The sequence below is a fragment of the Brassica napus genome, chromosome C2, assembly GCF_020379485.1.
Source record: "Brassica napus cultivar Da-Ae chromosome C2, Da-Ae, whole genome shotgun sequence".
NCBI classification, from domain to species: Eukaryota; Viridiplantae; Streptophyta; class Magnoliopsida; order Brassicales; family Brassicaceae; genus Brassica; species Brassica napus.
Genome location: NC_063445.1, coordinates 43,492,372 through 43,509,127, shown reverse-complemented (window position 1 = coordinate 43,509,127; position 16,756 = coordinate 43,492,372). Strand labels below are relative to the sequence as shown.

At 40.5% G+C, this 16,756-nt stretch overlaps 1 protein-coding gene across 1 annotated transcript; it reads left to right on the top strand.

Annotated features, from left to right (window-relative positions):
• Positions 1–3,630: 3,630 nt before the first annotated feature.
• LOC125582421 lies at positions 3,631–5,333 on the top strand. The gene is made up of 4 exons (XM_048749113.1): positions 3,631–3,834; positions 4,306–4,447; positions 4,490–4,634; positions 4,943–5,333. The coding sequence occupies exons 1-4, from the start codon at positions 3,631–3,633 to the stop codon at positions 5,331–5,333; spliced, it is 882 nt and encodes a 293-aa protein (XP_048605070.1).
• The last annotated feature ends 11,423 nt before the right edge of the window (positions 5,334–16,756 follow it).

The window sequence follows — 16,756 nt, the reverse complement described above, 5'->3', positions numbered from 1 at the left end:
GGTTATAGCAACCAAGTTTGGGACAAACTCCACCTGAAATCAGCCATACACAGTAGATCTGGAGGTGGAGGTCAAGCTGTTGGTGAGTTGTTTGATGGAGAGCAAGGTGATAGTCATCGGCTCAGGAGCTCCTGGCTGACCCACCGACGTCGTCGGGGGCTGAACCCGGCGAAGATCTGATCAGAGTCGAGTTTCGAGGTCGGGGCTGGCTATGGACCGGTAGTTAATTCTTCAAACGGTAAACTTTTGAATTTTTGCAGAGCAGAACAGAGAATAATAGAAGGAAAAGGGGAAATAACCACTGGTTAAAGAGGAGTAGTCGGGTACAACCAGCAGTAAAACTTTTTCTCTAAAAACGTGCCTGGGAGAGAATAGCTTTTTAGTAAGAAATTTTTTTTTTTACGACGACTGAAATGTAAGTCGTCTAGGTTCTTTGGAAACTTTTTTGAAACCAAACAATAGTAGACGACTTAACTTTCAGTCGTCTCAGGTTACAGATTTCAAAGTCAATTGCAAAAATAACCTTTGCGTTGACCAGACGACTTACAGGTAAGTCGTCTACAGCCAGACGACTTCCAGGTAAGTCGTCTACAGCCAGACGACTTCCCAAGTAAGACGTCTGACGAACAAATCTGGAAAAAAACTCGATGTCATACCTTAAATTGGTGAGATAAGTTCCTTAGCATACATAAGGCTTCTCCAAGCACACAGAATCACAAACGAAAGTCACCCACCCAGAATCGTTAGCTTCTATGACTCTATGAACCATAAAAATTTTAGAATCAAAATCTTGGGTTTTTTTAGCTCATTGTGGAGAGAAAGTGAGAGATATGTTGTGTTTAGTTCACAAGAATGGAAAAAGAAGAAGGGTAAATCGATTTTGGGAGCATTAAGAGCTTCAAATTGGTTGTTCATGGTGGTTGTGGTATTGATGACAATGACAATCTTGTAATTACTTGAAGATGATGAGGGTGAGAGAATAAAGATGTCATTTTCGAAAAAAAAAAAAAAATTGATGGCATTTTCGTAAATTATATGAACTTGTGGGGTGAATAGGGCAAAACCAATTTTCAAAAAAAAAGGAGGTTAGTTTTGTGTTTGACTTTAAGTTGTAGGTCAATTTTGCAAAAAGCCCGTATTTATTTATGGAATATGCATTTACCATGGTAGAAATTTGTTGAATATGTTAATAGTACCATATTTTAACTGTTTTTAATTTATCTGGTTTATTCATTTAATTGGATTGGTTTGGTTTTATTTTTTTTACAAAGTTCTCATTTTAGACATGCATATATACAATGTGTACAATATATATAGTAGGTAAGTTTCTTGAATATAAAATAGTCACGATATATACAGATCAAATAATTTGACGTTGTCATGTGTATTAGTCATAAAGTAAACATGTAGTATGTGATATTGGGTATATGTATTGTCATATGTACCGATTATGGTTTTATATCTGAGCCTATTTGAATTTTATAAGTATGTTTATGTAAGTATTAGTAAAGACGAATATAATCCGGTTGGATCTCATAAGAATATGTCAATTTGCTCCCAAAGTTAGAGTATGGTAATACATGTTTATAACGTTCAAAACTTGGTTTATATGAATATAATTTTTTTAACACAAAGAACATGATAAATTGTCTTCATTATTAATCATGAACAAATTTCGTCAGAATTCAATTAAAGGTTAATGAATTATTTAAAGGGAAAATTGCCAAATATGACTCACAACTTGATTTATATTGCAAAAGTAAACCCAAACTTGAATCAAATGCAAAAGCAACCTAAAAGACTATTGAAATTACAACCAGCCCCTTGTGAACAAACAAAAAAATCGAAATTTTTTTATGTTTCTAACCCTCGTAAGTCGTCTAGACAGACGACTTACTGGAAAGTCGTCTGGACTAATTATACTTTGAAATAATTTAAAATTTTTGTAAAAAATATTTTGATAAGTGAAAAATTGAAATCATGTAATTAACATATGTTTTAAGAGATATAAATTAAGATATAACAAAAATTAATTGTTTTCAATATATATGAGTGAAAGTAGTGAGTCATGATATTCTTTGGTTTAGGTTTTGCCAACATATGTTGTACTATTGTATGTGTTCTTAGGGTTAATTTTGGAATGCATAAATATTTTTTGAAAACTTTAAAATTTACCTAAGTGTGTTTATTTCTGTGTATAGTAAACACTATTTAAGTATAACTACGGCTTTATAACGTGGTTAGTATGTTAATTTAGTCAATTTAGTTTAGGGGTTAAATTTAGGGTCTGAACGACTTACTAGTAAGTCGTCCAAACCGGACCAAAACTTTAATTTTACAATGTACTTTTAAACCTAACCGGATTATTTACCGGACATATATTAGGTGTTTTTTTTTACTCACTTTTTCGCGAAATTCAGAAAACCCTAATGCCGTTTCTCTCAAAGGCAATTTCGAAAGCGATTTCCGTCGATTCTCTCTAATCCATCGTTCTCACCGCCGGTTATCTCTCCGCCGTTATCACCGTCGTTCTCTCCACCGTTCTGCCGCTTCCTTTCTCTCCACCGTTATCACCTCCGGTTATCTCTCCGCCGGTTATCTATCCGCCGTTATCACCGTCGTTCTCTCCACCGTTCTGCCACTTCCTTTCTCTCCACCGTTCTGCCGATTCCTTTCTCTCCACCGTTCTGCCGATTCCTTTCTCTCCGCCGTTACCACCCCCGGTTATCTCTCCACCGACGGTAAGTTATATCTATTATTGTCGAGTGATTGATTGAGGAAAATATGAACATAAAGCGTTGTCTCTATCAATTTATAAACTCGTTCTCACAGCGCTTCTTTATTTCACGTCTATTTTTGCAGATATATAACCGCTGTGTTGAAGGCGACTATTTCTTCTCCGAATTTTCAAGTCTGCTTTAAAATGTTATACTGGAAGTCTTCCAAGACTTTGATTGTTCTGAGATGGTGGTCTTTGATTGTTTTGCAGGCAAAAAAATGGATATACCAGAACTCCCCCGTAGGATATATACATTAGAGTAAGAGCCATCCGCGGAGAAAAGCATTTCGTATCATACTTGTTGGACGTTGCATAATGCTTTAAAGAAAGCTCTTCATGATGACGAATATGAAGAGCTGAAGGAGTCGAAGTTGGGAGTTTTCATCAAGTTCCAAGAGCTGGGATTTGAGTGGGCTTCAAGGCTGGTTCACTACATGCTCGGTTTCCAGCTGGACATAAAGAAGAAGTATGAGCTGTGGAGTCTCGTTGGTCCACAACCTGTGAGGTTTTCACTGTTAGAATTTGAAAACCTCAATGGTCTAAACTGCGAGTACATCGAGGACCTTGAGAGTCCTCATTGTGTTGTTACAAAGGAGTTGACTTCTTTTTGGGAGATGTTGGGAGTTCATCTCGAAGCTGGGTCATCTACTCAGGAGATAATAGCAGCATTTGGGAGATGCGAAGGGTGGTCTCGGGATGATCGCAAGCGGCTCGTGTACCTTGCCATCTTCACTGGATACATTGAAGGGAGAAAGTATTCAACCCCTACACGGGTTAGTCTGGCAAGGCTAGTGATGGAGCTAGAACGGTTTGAGAATTATCCATGGGGCAGAGTCGCTTTTAAGGTGCTGATGGACTCTGTGAAGGGCAGAGATATTTCGGGTTGTTACACTATCAATGGGTTTCCGCAAGCTCTCCAGGTCTGGGTGTACATAGCTCTGCCGGAATTGGGTGCTAATTATGGTAAACCTTTCCCAAATAATCCCTCTCCACCGATACTGGCTTACAAGGGTGGCAAAGGACGCATATGCTTTAAAGAGGCTATCCTCAGTCAGGTATATACTTCAATATGGACGACTTCGCAGAAAACTTATAAGTCGTCTGATAATTCTTCCAATTGGACGACTTAGTAGAAGACTTATAATTAAGTCGTTTGGAAAGTCTTCCAGCTGGACGACTTAGGAGCAACTTATAATAAGTCGTCTGGGAAGACTATCCAGACTACTTAATTATAATTCTTCTACTAAGTCTTCCAGCTGGAAGACTTTCCAGACGACTTAATTATAAGTTGTCTACTAAGTCGTCCAGCTGGAAGACTCTCCAGACGACTTAATTATAAGTCGTCTGTGAAGTCTTTTCTTTCCATCTTTCTTAATCCGTCAAATATCTAAGTTCATATCTTCTATTTACTGCAGACTAGGGTGATCAACTTTGTTCAGAAGGACATTGGTGAAATGTTTCCAAAATGGGATTCTGATGTTGAGGACACGCCCATGGAGAACATAATTAAACTCATGTTTGTGAAGAAACCGTGGAAGTGGACCATGAGTTGCTGGAAAGTCACCGGTACTTGGGTCAATACAAAGCTGGCGGTTGTGAGTCCAGCGAAGAAAAAGGTAGTGAAGAAGAACCTGAAGGAAGACTGTCCAAGACCTTGGAAGAAAGCTCGTAAAGAGGCACATGCAGAGGCTAGTGAAGAGGCAACTGCAGAGGCTAGTGAAGAGGCAACTGCAGTGGGTCGTTCAGAGGTGACTACGACTGTTGGTGGGTTGACCAAAGAGGATATTAAAGCCATGTTGAAGGACGTGGTTGATGCCATGAGTGAAGGGTTTGAGACGTGCCTTAAGGAGATCAAGTATCTGTCGGAAAGGCTGGAAGCTGTGGAGAAGAAGGTTGGTATCACCACAAAACGGAAAGGGACATCATCTCAAAATGCATGGACTCAAACAAGGATAGGGACATCATCTCAACACACTACCCCTCCACCTAAACCGACGCTCGATCTCGACGTTAGTAACAAATCCTCTCCCAACAAGAGATTTACTAGACACAGTCTTAAGAATTAGAACTGAGAAGTTGCATTTGCTCTGTTTCTTGTTATTGGTTATTATTGTTTGAAATGGATCTTGTCAATTGTATAAACCCATCTTGTATATTGCGGAGTGAAAGTGTTAATGGGGCGAACGCGGGTAGGAAGAGCTTGCCGGAGGATAAAGGTCCAGAGGTGCCCGCAGATGCTAGTTTCTCGAAAGATAAAGCTCCAGAAACGAGCCTTAGCCTTGTTCTATTGGACAAAACTCAATCTACTGTTTTGGATTTAGAGAAGGAGGATGCTAGATATTGTGAAAGGAGGGATGCTGCTTTGGCACTTTGCCGTGCAAAGAGTGATCGAACAAGGAGACTTGCTGCCTCACAACAATCTCCTTATACGGAAAACAACACGGCCAAAGTGATCATTCAAAACAAAAATCTTTGTCCAGGCTATGATCCTTTTGCTAAACTTAACAAGAAGAAGTTGAAGGACCTCGTTGATTGGTGTAAAATGTGTCCGTAAGTGTTTGGTTTTCCCATGATAGCTTACTTTTAGTCTACAAAAACTAATTGCTTTGTTCAACATTTTGTTTTTGCAGTGATTATCTAACACCTCTCGACGAAAAACCACGTACAAGTAGAGCTTGGTGGTATCAAACCCTCCAGACCTCCTTATCTTGGCTGGCGGACTGTGTAAGTCTTCTTCTATGACTTAGATGACTTAGTGATAAGTCTTCTTTGTAGACGATTTACTTGTAAGTCGTCTGGTAAGTCATCTACGTAGAAGACTTACCAGACGACTTACCAGACGACTTATTGGTAAGTCGTTTACAAAGAAGACTTATCAATAAGTCGTCTGGTAAGTCTTCTACGTAGACGACTTTCCAGTAAGTCGTCTGATATCTTCTGACTTGTACCCTATTTTATATGCAGCATATTGATGCTTGGATTAATGTGCTGAGGAAGAGGTACGACACTAACCCACAACATTTCAGGAGCGAGAGAATGTGCTTCCTTGATCATCTCTTTGCTCAACAATGGAGAGCCAACTACCAGAATTGGAAGGACTCGGAGCCCGATCAGAACGGTTTAGGAAGAAGACTCCCTGGTGGGGCGTGGAATTATTATTCAGGCACTATACCATCATTTTTCCAATCGAACATGGTTTGGGGGACATATATTGATGATATCTATGCGCCAGTGAACTACAAGGACACTCATTGGGTTGCTATGTGGATATCGATCCCTAAGAGGCACATAGTCGTCTTTGACAGCATTTGTTCCAGTATCTCCCCAACAGAACTCGATGAGGTAATGGAGCATTTTCTCTTCATGGTCCCTTATTTGCTTGTTGAGTGCGCTTGCTCCGACGAAGAACGTGCCCAATACAGCCTGGAGCCATTCACATATGCGAGACCGACCAATATACCTCCGGCCCAATCTGGTGATTGTGGCGTGTACGCTCTAAAGTACATTGAATGTCATGCTCTTGGGATAGAGTTTAGTAAAAAAGACTTTGCTAAGGCTAACGGGAAGTCTATGAGGGATACGATGGCGGTGGATATATTTGAAGAGCTTCCTGGCGCGCATGAGTTCAAAAACAATGACAATTTGAAAACCTGGATGCGTATGATGGCTGATAGATTAGGCTGATGTGTGTATTTGAACTTGATCCCTATTTTGTAACCTTTCTTCTTAAATTTGTTTGGTAATGACCTTTTGTAATGTTTTGTAACCTTTCGGATAATATAAAGAGCAAGAACTTCTTAAATTTGTTTGGTAGTGCAATTTGACAAAGAAGTTGACACAGATAAGTTCATAACACAGATAAGTTTAATACATAGACTAAACACTGGACCACTAAACACTGGACGACTACACTACAAGAAAACATAATCTTAACGAGGGCGGTTTTCCTCGCTAATTCGTCGTAAAAGAGGCTTTACGACGAATTAGCGAGGAAACGTGTTTGCTCGTTACACGTCCGTCGTAACACATATTTCCTCGCTAATTCGTCGTAACTTAGCGAGGAATATATTTCGTCGTAAAGACGAAGTAGAACGATTCGTCGTAAAGACGTCGCTACAATTCCTCGTAAGGACGTCGCTACAATTCCTCGTAAATAACTCGAAAACAGTTCCTCGTAATCTACACGTAAATACCTTGAAATATTTTCCTCGCAAAATACACGTAACAACCACGAAATTATTTCCTCGTAAAATAGTCGTAAACATTTCCTCGTTATTTCCTCGTAAAGAATTCCTCGTAAAATACCCGTAAACTGTTTCTCGTCATTTCCTCGTAAGATTTCCACGTAAAGAGGTCGTACTTTAGCTACGAATTTACTTCGTTTTTATTATTTTACAGAATTTTAAAATATAATTAAAAAATAATTATTAAATATTTAATTTACCAATAAATTAAAATTCAAAATAAAAATAAATTCATATGAAAATATTTTATAAATAAATAAGTTTTGAATTTATATAATACAACAACAAAAAAAAAACTAAGGGTCGTTCATCGCCCGGTAGAATTCATCACTCCTCCTCGTAACATCCGCCTCGTTATGTACGTCGTCGGATGACTCGCCATGAATGGGATGTTGTTGTCGCATGTTCCTCAACATGGACTCCCATTCCGGATTTGTGGCCGCAATAACGTCCAAGAAGCCCTCGACTCCACCCATACGAGATTTTGTCGCGGTCAACTCGTTACGCAGCTGAGCGGACTCTCTACGCAGCTCCGTGACTTCATCATCCCGTCGCTGACCATAAGACGATGTCGCTCTCGGAACATCATTGACGGAACCAATACCCAACGTCCGTCCCTTTTTTTTAGGGACAACCTTAAAAACAAAAAATAAATATTGTAAGTAAATATTTAAAGTTAAATTAAATGAATAATTAAAAGTTAATTTTTTTGAAAATTTACCTCCTCGTAAATCTTATCCACTTCAAGTGTGGATAAGGTGACGGGTAATCCGTCGGTAGACTGCTGGGTCAGCTGAGTCTGGCGGTCTTCAACCCGAGCAACTACGTCGTTGTAGATTTGCTCGGACTTGCCATCTACAAATACGTCCGCCTTGTTCTTGTGGGTCATCTCGTAAAGTTCCATAAGAGACGGGAGATGTCCCGTCTCTTTGGCCTAAAAAAACAGTTAAGAAAGTTAGAATAAATTAATATAATTATTAAAAAATTATTTAATAAAATATTTAATTACCATTTCCAAACGGACACCGGCGTGGGGTTTTTGGCCCGTAGTGTGAAGCATCGGCCCGTTCCCGTGCTCATCGACCGTGTTACGGGAGTTAGAGCAAGCCTGGGCGATTCTAATCGAATCAGGAAGGCGCCAATAACGGATGAGGCCATCCCACACGTCCGTGGTGAGCTCAGCGGGTTTGCCACGCTCATACCCCTTCACGATCCAGTCACCCTTCCAGTTGGAGACCGTGTCCAACAAGCGAACTTTCGCTTTCGCGTTAAACTTCTTCCTCACCCTCTCAGTGATCCCCAAAGCCCAATTATATTTTTGCTGTTGGAAAAAATAAATTAAAAATTAGTTTTTTAGAAAGTATATATATAAATCATGAAAAAATTAAAATATATATAATTAATTAATAGAAACTTACAGCGTAAATTTTGAACCACGTCTTTCTGACGTAGTGAGGCGTCTTACTCCAGTTTGGATGTGGCATGGAGAAGTAACCCTTGATCGTGTCGGTTACGTCCGATGCAAGACATCCGTCAACCCCCCACCTGGAAAATACAAATTTAAAATATAAATTATTTTTTAATGTTATAAAAGATATTTAAACGAATTAAAAAAATTAATGCAACATACCACAACGTTCCGTCCGGTCGGTCTGGGTCGATGACTGGTAAACCTTCTCTGCCTGGCAGACTGAGAATGTCCTCTACCGTGTACTGCGAGTAAGGAGCACTCGGAGGCACCATCAGATCAGGATGAATATCAGCGACCATCGGAGGTGCCATCGGAGGAGGCACAGGAGGAGGCATCGGAGGAGGCACATGAGGAGCCGATGGTGCACTAGAAGAAGTAGACCCAGAGACTCTCTGAGTGTACTGAGTCTCGGGGACAGTCTCCTGGCCCGAAGAACTGGGAGCGGAAGAAGAGGCCGGGTCTAAACGACTACCCGGCTCACCGAAGATCTCTCTATAATGGGCAGTAAGTCTTCCTTTTCGAACCTGGAAAAAAAAATGAAATTTTTGAAATTAACATCAACAATATATTTTCCAACATTATCCACCTAATCAACACTAAATAACATAAAATCCGCAAACCTATCTAAATTCCCTATACTAACCACCTAATGTATCCTAAACTAACCAAATTAGAGAGGAATCAGGCTTACCATTGCTACGAAATGGAGAGGAAGTAGAGAGGAAGTAGAGAGGAAAGAAAGAGTGAGTGGTCGGGTGTATATATAAGATTACATATCGTCGCAAATTCGTCGTAAATTTACGACTAAATAGCGAGCAGTTACAAAGGCCCGTCTTTTTTTTTACGAGGAAATTGCGAGTAATCACAAAGGCCCGTGTTTTTTTATACGAGGTATTAACGACGATTTACTTTACGAGGAATTAACGAGGCTTGCTTTCCTATAAATATACCCACAACTCTCACTCTCAAACCACACCCAAACTCCCAAATCACACTTTATCTCAAATCACAATCCTCAAAAAAATCCTATTCAAATTATAAATATTTGAAAAAAATAGGAAAAGGAGAAGATATTAGAATTCATGTGGGCGAGACTTACGTATTATAATTGCTGGAAGTCTTGCCACATGTTAATCTGGTATTTTTCTCCTTTTCCTTTTTTTCTCAAGTTTGTACACTACGAGATATTTACGACGATTTTTACTTACGTGGAATTAACGGGTTTATGTATAAATCCGTTTACGTGGTCTTTACGACGATTTTTGCTTACGTGGAATTAACGAGTGTTTTTTTTACGTGTACTTTACGACGATTTTGCTTACGTGGAATTAACGTGATTTATGTTTAAATCTTTTTACGTGGTCTTTACGACGATTTCATCCTACGTGGAATTAACGAGTGTTATGTTTAAATCACTAGAACCCCAAACCCGAAACCCGAAACCCCAAACCCCAAACCCCAAACCCCAAACCCCAAACCCGAAACCCGAAACCCCAAACCAGAAACCCCAAACCCGAAACCCGAAACCCCAAACCCCAGATTCCTTATTTTCTACTTCATATATTCCAAACCCCCGTCTTTAATTTTCTACTTCATATATTCCAACCCCAAACCCGAAACCCCAAACCCGAAACCCGAAACCCCAAACCCGAAACCCGAAACCCGAAACCCGAAACCCCAACCCCGAAACCCGAAACCCGAAATCCGAAACCCGAAACCCCAAACCCGAAACCAGAAACTCGAAACCCCAAACCCGAAACCCCGAAACCCGAAACCCGAAACCCGAAACCCGAAACCCGAAACCCGAAACCCGAAATCCGAAACCCGAAACCCCAAACCCGAAACCAGAAACTCGAAACCCCAAACCCGAAACCCCAACCCCGAAACCAGAAACTCGAAACCCCAAACCCGAAACCCCAACCCCGAAACCCGAAACCCGAAACCCGAAACCCGAAACCCGAAACCCGAAACCCGAAATCCGAAACCCGAAACCCCAAACCCGAAACCAGAAACTCGAAACCCCAAACCCGAAACCCCAACCCCAAAACCCGAAACCTCAAACCCGAAACCACAAACCCCAAACCCGAAACCCCAAACCCGAAACCCGAAAACCAAACCCCCATCTTTAATTTTCTACTTCATATATTCCAAACCCCCATCTTTAATTTTCTACTTCATATATTCCAAACCCCCATCTTTAATTTTCTACTTCATATATCCCTAAACCCGAAACCACAAACCCAAAACCCGAAACCCCATACCCCAAACCCGAAACCCCAAACCCGAAACCCGAAACCCGAAACCCCATATTCCTTATTTTCTACTTCATATATTCCAAACCCCCATCTTTAATTTTCTACTTCATATATTCCAAACCTCATATTTAATTTTAGGTTTCGTCGTTATTTCCTCGTTGTATTACGTGGTTTTTACGACGATTTAACCCTACGTGTACTTTACGACGATTTCATCCTGCGTGGACTTTACGACGATTTCATCCTACGTCGACTTTACGACGATTTGTGCTTACGTGGAATTAACGAGTGTTATGTTTAAATCCCTAGAATCAGAAACCCGAAACCCGAAACCCCAACCCCCAAACCCCATACCCTAAACCCGAAACCCCATACCCTAAACCCCAAACCCGAAACCCCAACCCCCAAACACCATACCCTAAACCCGAAACCCCAAACCCGAAACCCCAAACCCGAAACCCCAAACCCGAAACCCGAAACCCGAAACCCAAACCCCATCTTTAATTTTCTACTTCATATATTCCAAACCCCCATCTTTAATTTTCTACTTCATATATCCCTAGAACCCCAAACCCCGAAACCCGAAAGCCCAAACCCGAAACCCAAAACCCATAACCCGAAACCCGAAACCAAAAACCCGAAACCCCATATTCCTTATTTTCTACTTCATATATTCCAAACTCCATCTTTATTTCCATTCCAAACCACAATATCCCACATTTGCTTATTCATAAAACAAACTCCCAGCATTCCCTTATTCATAAAACAAACCTCACATTATCTTATTCATAAAACAAACTCCCTCATCTTATTCATAGAACAAATACATCAATCGGATACATCGACATTCTCGTCATCACTAGAAACATCATCATTTTCATTAAACTCGTCTTCAACAGCTTCGTCTGTGGCATCATCGGTAAGATCTTCGTACTCGTGATTATGCGGATCAATGAGAAGGATGTCATCAATTTCTTGTTCAGGTTCCTCGACTTCATTTATCTGTTCTTCTTGCAATGGTGGTTCTTCTCCACTGATGATTCGTCCTCGAGGTGTAACTTTGATCACTGCTAACCAATTTATACCTGAATCTCTCATCCGAGGGTATGGAAGGAAGCTAACTTGGTCTGCTTGTGAAGCTAAGATGAAAGGCTCGAATTTGTTGTACCTTCGTCCACCGTTGACATCAACTACACCGAATTTGTTAGACCGAACACCTCTGTTGACGACGGGGTCGAACCATTCACATTTGAAGAGGACGCATTTCAGCTTCAGTATCCCTGGAAATTCGACTTCAATAATCTCCGTCAAGATCCCGTAGAAATCTGTTTCCCCTTTCACACATATTCCATAGTTACTGGTCGCCCGCTGTCTACCATAGTCATATGTATGAAAAGTATAGCCCGTGTGAAATACATCTGTGATGTGGTGACCTTTACAAGTGGAGATTGAATTACTTCGTGTAACCACTTAGGATAATCTGCATCGTCGTCGTCATAATCAACCTGCAAAAATAAAGAGAATGTTAATGAAATACAGATAATGTATGAAAAAAAAGTTTTAGTTAATACCTGATTCCGCAACCACTTAATGAAGTGTTGATCTTTCCTTTTGTCTACGTCACTTGTGGATATACCAGGAAATGTTTCTTCGACTTGAGAAACAAATAGGCTGTAAAATCACATTTTATAGGAATGAATCTCTTTATACAATTAATTATAGTTATATGTGTTTCGAAGTGTCAATATATGTTACCTTTCAAAATAACGCATCAATGGATCTTCGCAATTGAGTAGAATATAGGTGTGTGCACTATGACCGTCTTCTTCACTCGACCACCAAACCTCTTTACACTTCCCACCGAGTCGCCCAATCTGGCTAAAGATGTCTGGAACACCAGCAACTGCATATGTTGGCGCAACACCACCATCATCATATCTTCTTGGAGCTCTTCTCCGTGTACGTACTTTTGACGCAAAGTAGTACGATGTGAAGTGAGAAACTTCTTCCGTCAAACTTCCAGCAATTATAGAACCTTCAACTTTGGCGAGGTTCTTTGCTTTTCCCTTCAAATATTTCATGGCTCGCTCATACTGATACATCCATCCGTAATGTACAGGTCCACGAAGCAATGCCTCATATGGGAGGTGGACAGCTAGATGCTCCATGACGTCAAAAAATCCGGGAGGAAATATCTTCTCCAAGTTGCACAATAAGATGGGAATGTTCTCCTGAAGCTGTTCCACAACTTCTTCTTTAAGAGTGCGTGTGCTCAGATCCCTGAAAAATGCTCCAATGCCTTTTATATTCAAAAAAAATTAAACACATTGTTAGTCATATATTATTTTGTAAATTATTGTGATATAATACACTACGTACCTGCAAGTGCTTCATGTACGTTTGTTGGAAGTAGCTCCGCAAATGCAAAGGGCAGTAGTCGTTGCATAAATACATGACAATCATGACTCTTCATCCCGGAGAACTTTTGACCCTTTTCAACACATCTAGAGAGATTCGAAACATACCCATCGGGGAACTTCACTTCTGATGCCACCCAGTTGAACAACACCGACTTTTTTTCTGAAGATAATCTGAATATCGGAACGGGAACTTGTCCATTGCTTTTAATATGTAACTCGCTTCTTGAGCAAATATCCGGCAAGTCCAACCTCGATTTTATGTTGTCTTTTGTCTTCCCTGGGACATTCAATATTGTATTCATGATGTTCTCAAAGAAATTCTTCTCTATATGCATCACATCGAGGTTGTGGCGCAGAAGAAGATCCTTCCAATATGGCAACTCCCAAAATATACTCTTCTTGTGCCAGTTGTGATGAACACCGTAAGAATCTGGCATATTACGAGGGACATGCCAATTACCACCCCAACGAACTGTTTCGTTAGCTCCGTAGTAGTCGATTTGCGCTTCAATTTGTTCTCCAGTTAGATATGGAGGAGGAGTGTCTCTCACAACCCTTTTGTGCCTAAACAAATTCTTGTTTCTTCGGTAAGGATGGCCAATGGGAAGAAATCGACGGTGACAATCAAACCAACTTGTCTTCCTACCATTCTTCAGTTGAAACGCATCTGTCGTTCCATTACAATATGGACAAGCTAATCTCCCATGTGTAGTCCATCCAGACAACATCCCATAGGCAGGGAAATCACTTATGGTCCACAAAAGCATCGCTCGCATCGTAAAATTCGTCTTCGTTGAACAGTCATACGTCCTCACCCCTGTTGACCACAAATCCTTCAACTCTTTTATCAGTGGTTGTAGGAAAACATCCAGGGACCTTTTTGGATGGTTCGGACCAGGTATTAATATGGTCAAGAATAGTAACTCCCGTTGCATGCACATCTCCGGTGGCAGGTTGTATGGAGTAAGAAAGACTGGCCACAATGAATATTGTCTCCCTGACATTCCGAACGGACTAAATCCATCTGTGCATAATCCGAGATACACATTCCGGATATTGCTAGCGAAATCTGGATGTACTTTGTTGAAATGTTTCCAGGCTCTTGCATCTGATGGATGAGTCATCTCACCATCCGTCTGAGTATGCTCGGCATGCCATCTCATCTTTCCAGCAGTCTGCTCTGATTGATACAATCTTTTCAATCTGTCTGTAATTGGTAGGTACCACATCCTTTGGTACGGTACCCTATTACGTCCCCGTCCTTGCGGCTTGAATCGTGGCTTCTTGCAGAATCGACATTCTTCTAGCTTCTCATCATCTCCCCAATAGATCATGCAGTTGTCGATGCAAACATCTATCATCTCCGAAGGCAACCCAAGACTATAAACCAGTTTCTGAATCTCATAATAAGAATCAGCAGACACATTGTCTTCCGGCAAATACTCTTTAAACAAGTCCGCCCATTCGTTCATGCAACTTTCAGGTAGATTGTGATCAGTTTTAATATTCATCATTCTAGCAGCTAACGACAATTTAGAGAGACCTTCTCTACAACCACTGTAAAGTGGTTGATTCGCCGCGTTTAACATTTCGTAAAACTTTTTTGCATCTATATTAGGTTCTTCATCTCCATCATGAGCTACGAATGCATCAGCTACCATATCATGAACCCTATCATAATCTACCATCTCCTCCTGCTGGTAACTATGTTCATTATGCAAATGATGATCAACCGGTTCTTTTTCCTGAAAATTGCTATTACTACTACTAGCTTCATTCTGATCATAATTAAAACCTTCTCCATGTTGAAACCAGATATAGTAATTTGCCGTGAAACCTCTATTTATTAAATGCTTCCAAACATTTTCACGGTTTGCCAGTTTCGAATTGTTGCATTTCCGACAAGGACAGAACATCTTACCACTTTCTTGGGCGAGCGGTGTTGAATCTGCTTGATGCATAAATGTCTCCAGACCCGCAAGGTATTCTTTCGTCACTCTCCCGTTAGCATCTCTATGCATATACATCCACTTCCGCAACTCGTAAATATTCCCGGAGCCAGCCATTTTTTTTCTTTCACGTTTTTTGTTGTTGGTGTGTTTAAAATGATGTTTAAACATCCATATTTATAGGAAAATTCGAATCTGGTAGTTGTAATTTTGCTATGAATTTACGACGAAAATTAATTAGGTGGGCAAAAAAAACGTGTAACACCTATAAAGTTGGTGGATTCAAAAATTTCCTCGCTAAATACACGTAAACTATTCCCTCGTAAATACCACGCAAAGTTTACGTCGTATTTACGAGGAAATAGTTTTTCCTCGTAAAAAACTCGTAAAGTTACATCCACTTTACGACGAAATATTTTTGTCGTTACGTTACGAGGAAATAACGATGACTTTAGTTTTTCACGTAAATTCGTCGTAAACTCGACGCAAATTTACGAGGATTGTTTTTCCTCGTTAATTTTCGTCGTTAACCATGTGTTTTTTTGTAGTGCTAACTTGAAGGTCTTTTGGAAGAAAAAACCCTAGACGACTAACTTGAAGGTCTTCTGGAAGAAAAAACCCTGGACGACTAACTTGAAGGTCTTCTGGAAGAAAAAACCCTGGACGACTTATTTGAAGGTCTTTTGGACAACTTACTTGAAAGTCTTCTGGAAGACTAAACACCGGACGACTAACTTGAAGGTCTTCTGGAAGAAAAAACCCTGGACGACTTACTTGAAGGTCTTCTGGAAGAAAAAACCCTGGACGACTTACATTGTGGTTTCGTATGGCCAGTTTCTTTGCATTTTGAGCATCTATAAACCCTGTGTTTTTTCTGGGGTTTGCGTCCTCTCCTCCTGGATAGCTCCAATCAAGATTGCCATCTTAATTTCTTCTGTCTTCCCGGACCACGCTTTACTTCCGGAGGAAAGCATGTGCGTTCCTCAACTTGTTGTTCAACACAAAGATATATATTCTCTGAGTATCCTGCAAACAGATAATCCTTTGAGTACACTGGACATACAAGTGTGGAGATATGCAAACCAACAGATGTTCCAGCAGCTATAGCATGAGAGCACGATATTTTTTCCACTGCATAGACACCACAATCACACTTTCCATGTTCCAAATCAACCACACAGTCCATTTTGCCACCTTCCACAAAGAATCGCCATCCATCAATTGGTTGTACCGTCATCGTATCCGCTATCTCTGATCGAACAGCAAGCAAGTATTCAACACCCCGAATATGTTGAGTTGGGAGACTCAAAGCATCTTCTCTACTTTTCCAAAACCACTTTACTAGCTTCTCCCTTATGAACTCCAACAGGAACTGAACCGGAAATCCTCTAGCTCGCTTCAGAGCAGAATTAATAGATTCAGCGATGTTGCTTGTCTTTATGTTGTACCTGTCCCCCTGACAATAAACCCTTGACCATAGGCTGACGTCGGCATTCTCCAAATACGTTGCAAGGTCCGGGTTTGCACTCCGTATCTCAGCCATGTACCGGTTAAAATCTGAAACCGTATGAGCATAAGCAGCACATTTCACCAAGTACAAGAGATGTTTCCCTTTATACTTTTTGACAATGTTATCTT

Excerpts from the sequence above, each read along its gene's own strand:
- LOC125582421 (XM_048749113.1), top strand. The coding sequence starts at position 3,631 with ATGGACTCTGTGAAGGGCAGAGATATTTCGGGTTGTTACACTATCAAT. Across the intron at positions 4,448-4,489 it reads AAGACCTTGGAAGAAAGCTC|AGGCTAGTGAAGAGGCAACT; the intron begins GTAAAGAGGCAC and ends AGGCAACTGCAG. Across the intron at positions 4,635-4,942 it reads ACGTGCCTTAAGGAGATCAA|TGAAAGTGTTAATGGGGCGA; the intron begins GTATCTGTCGGA and ends TATATTGCGGAG.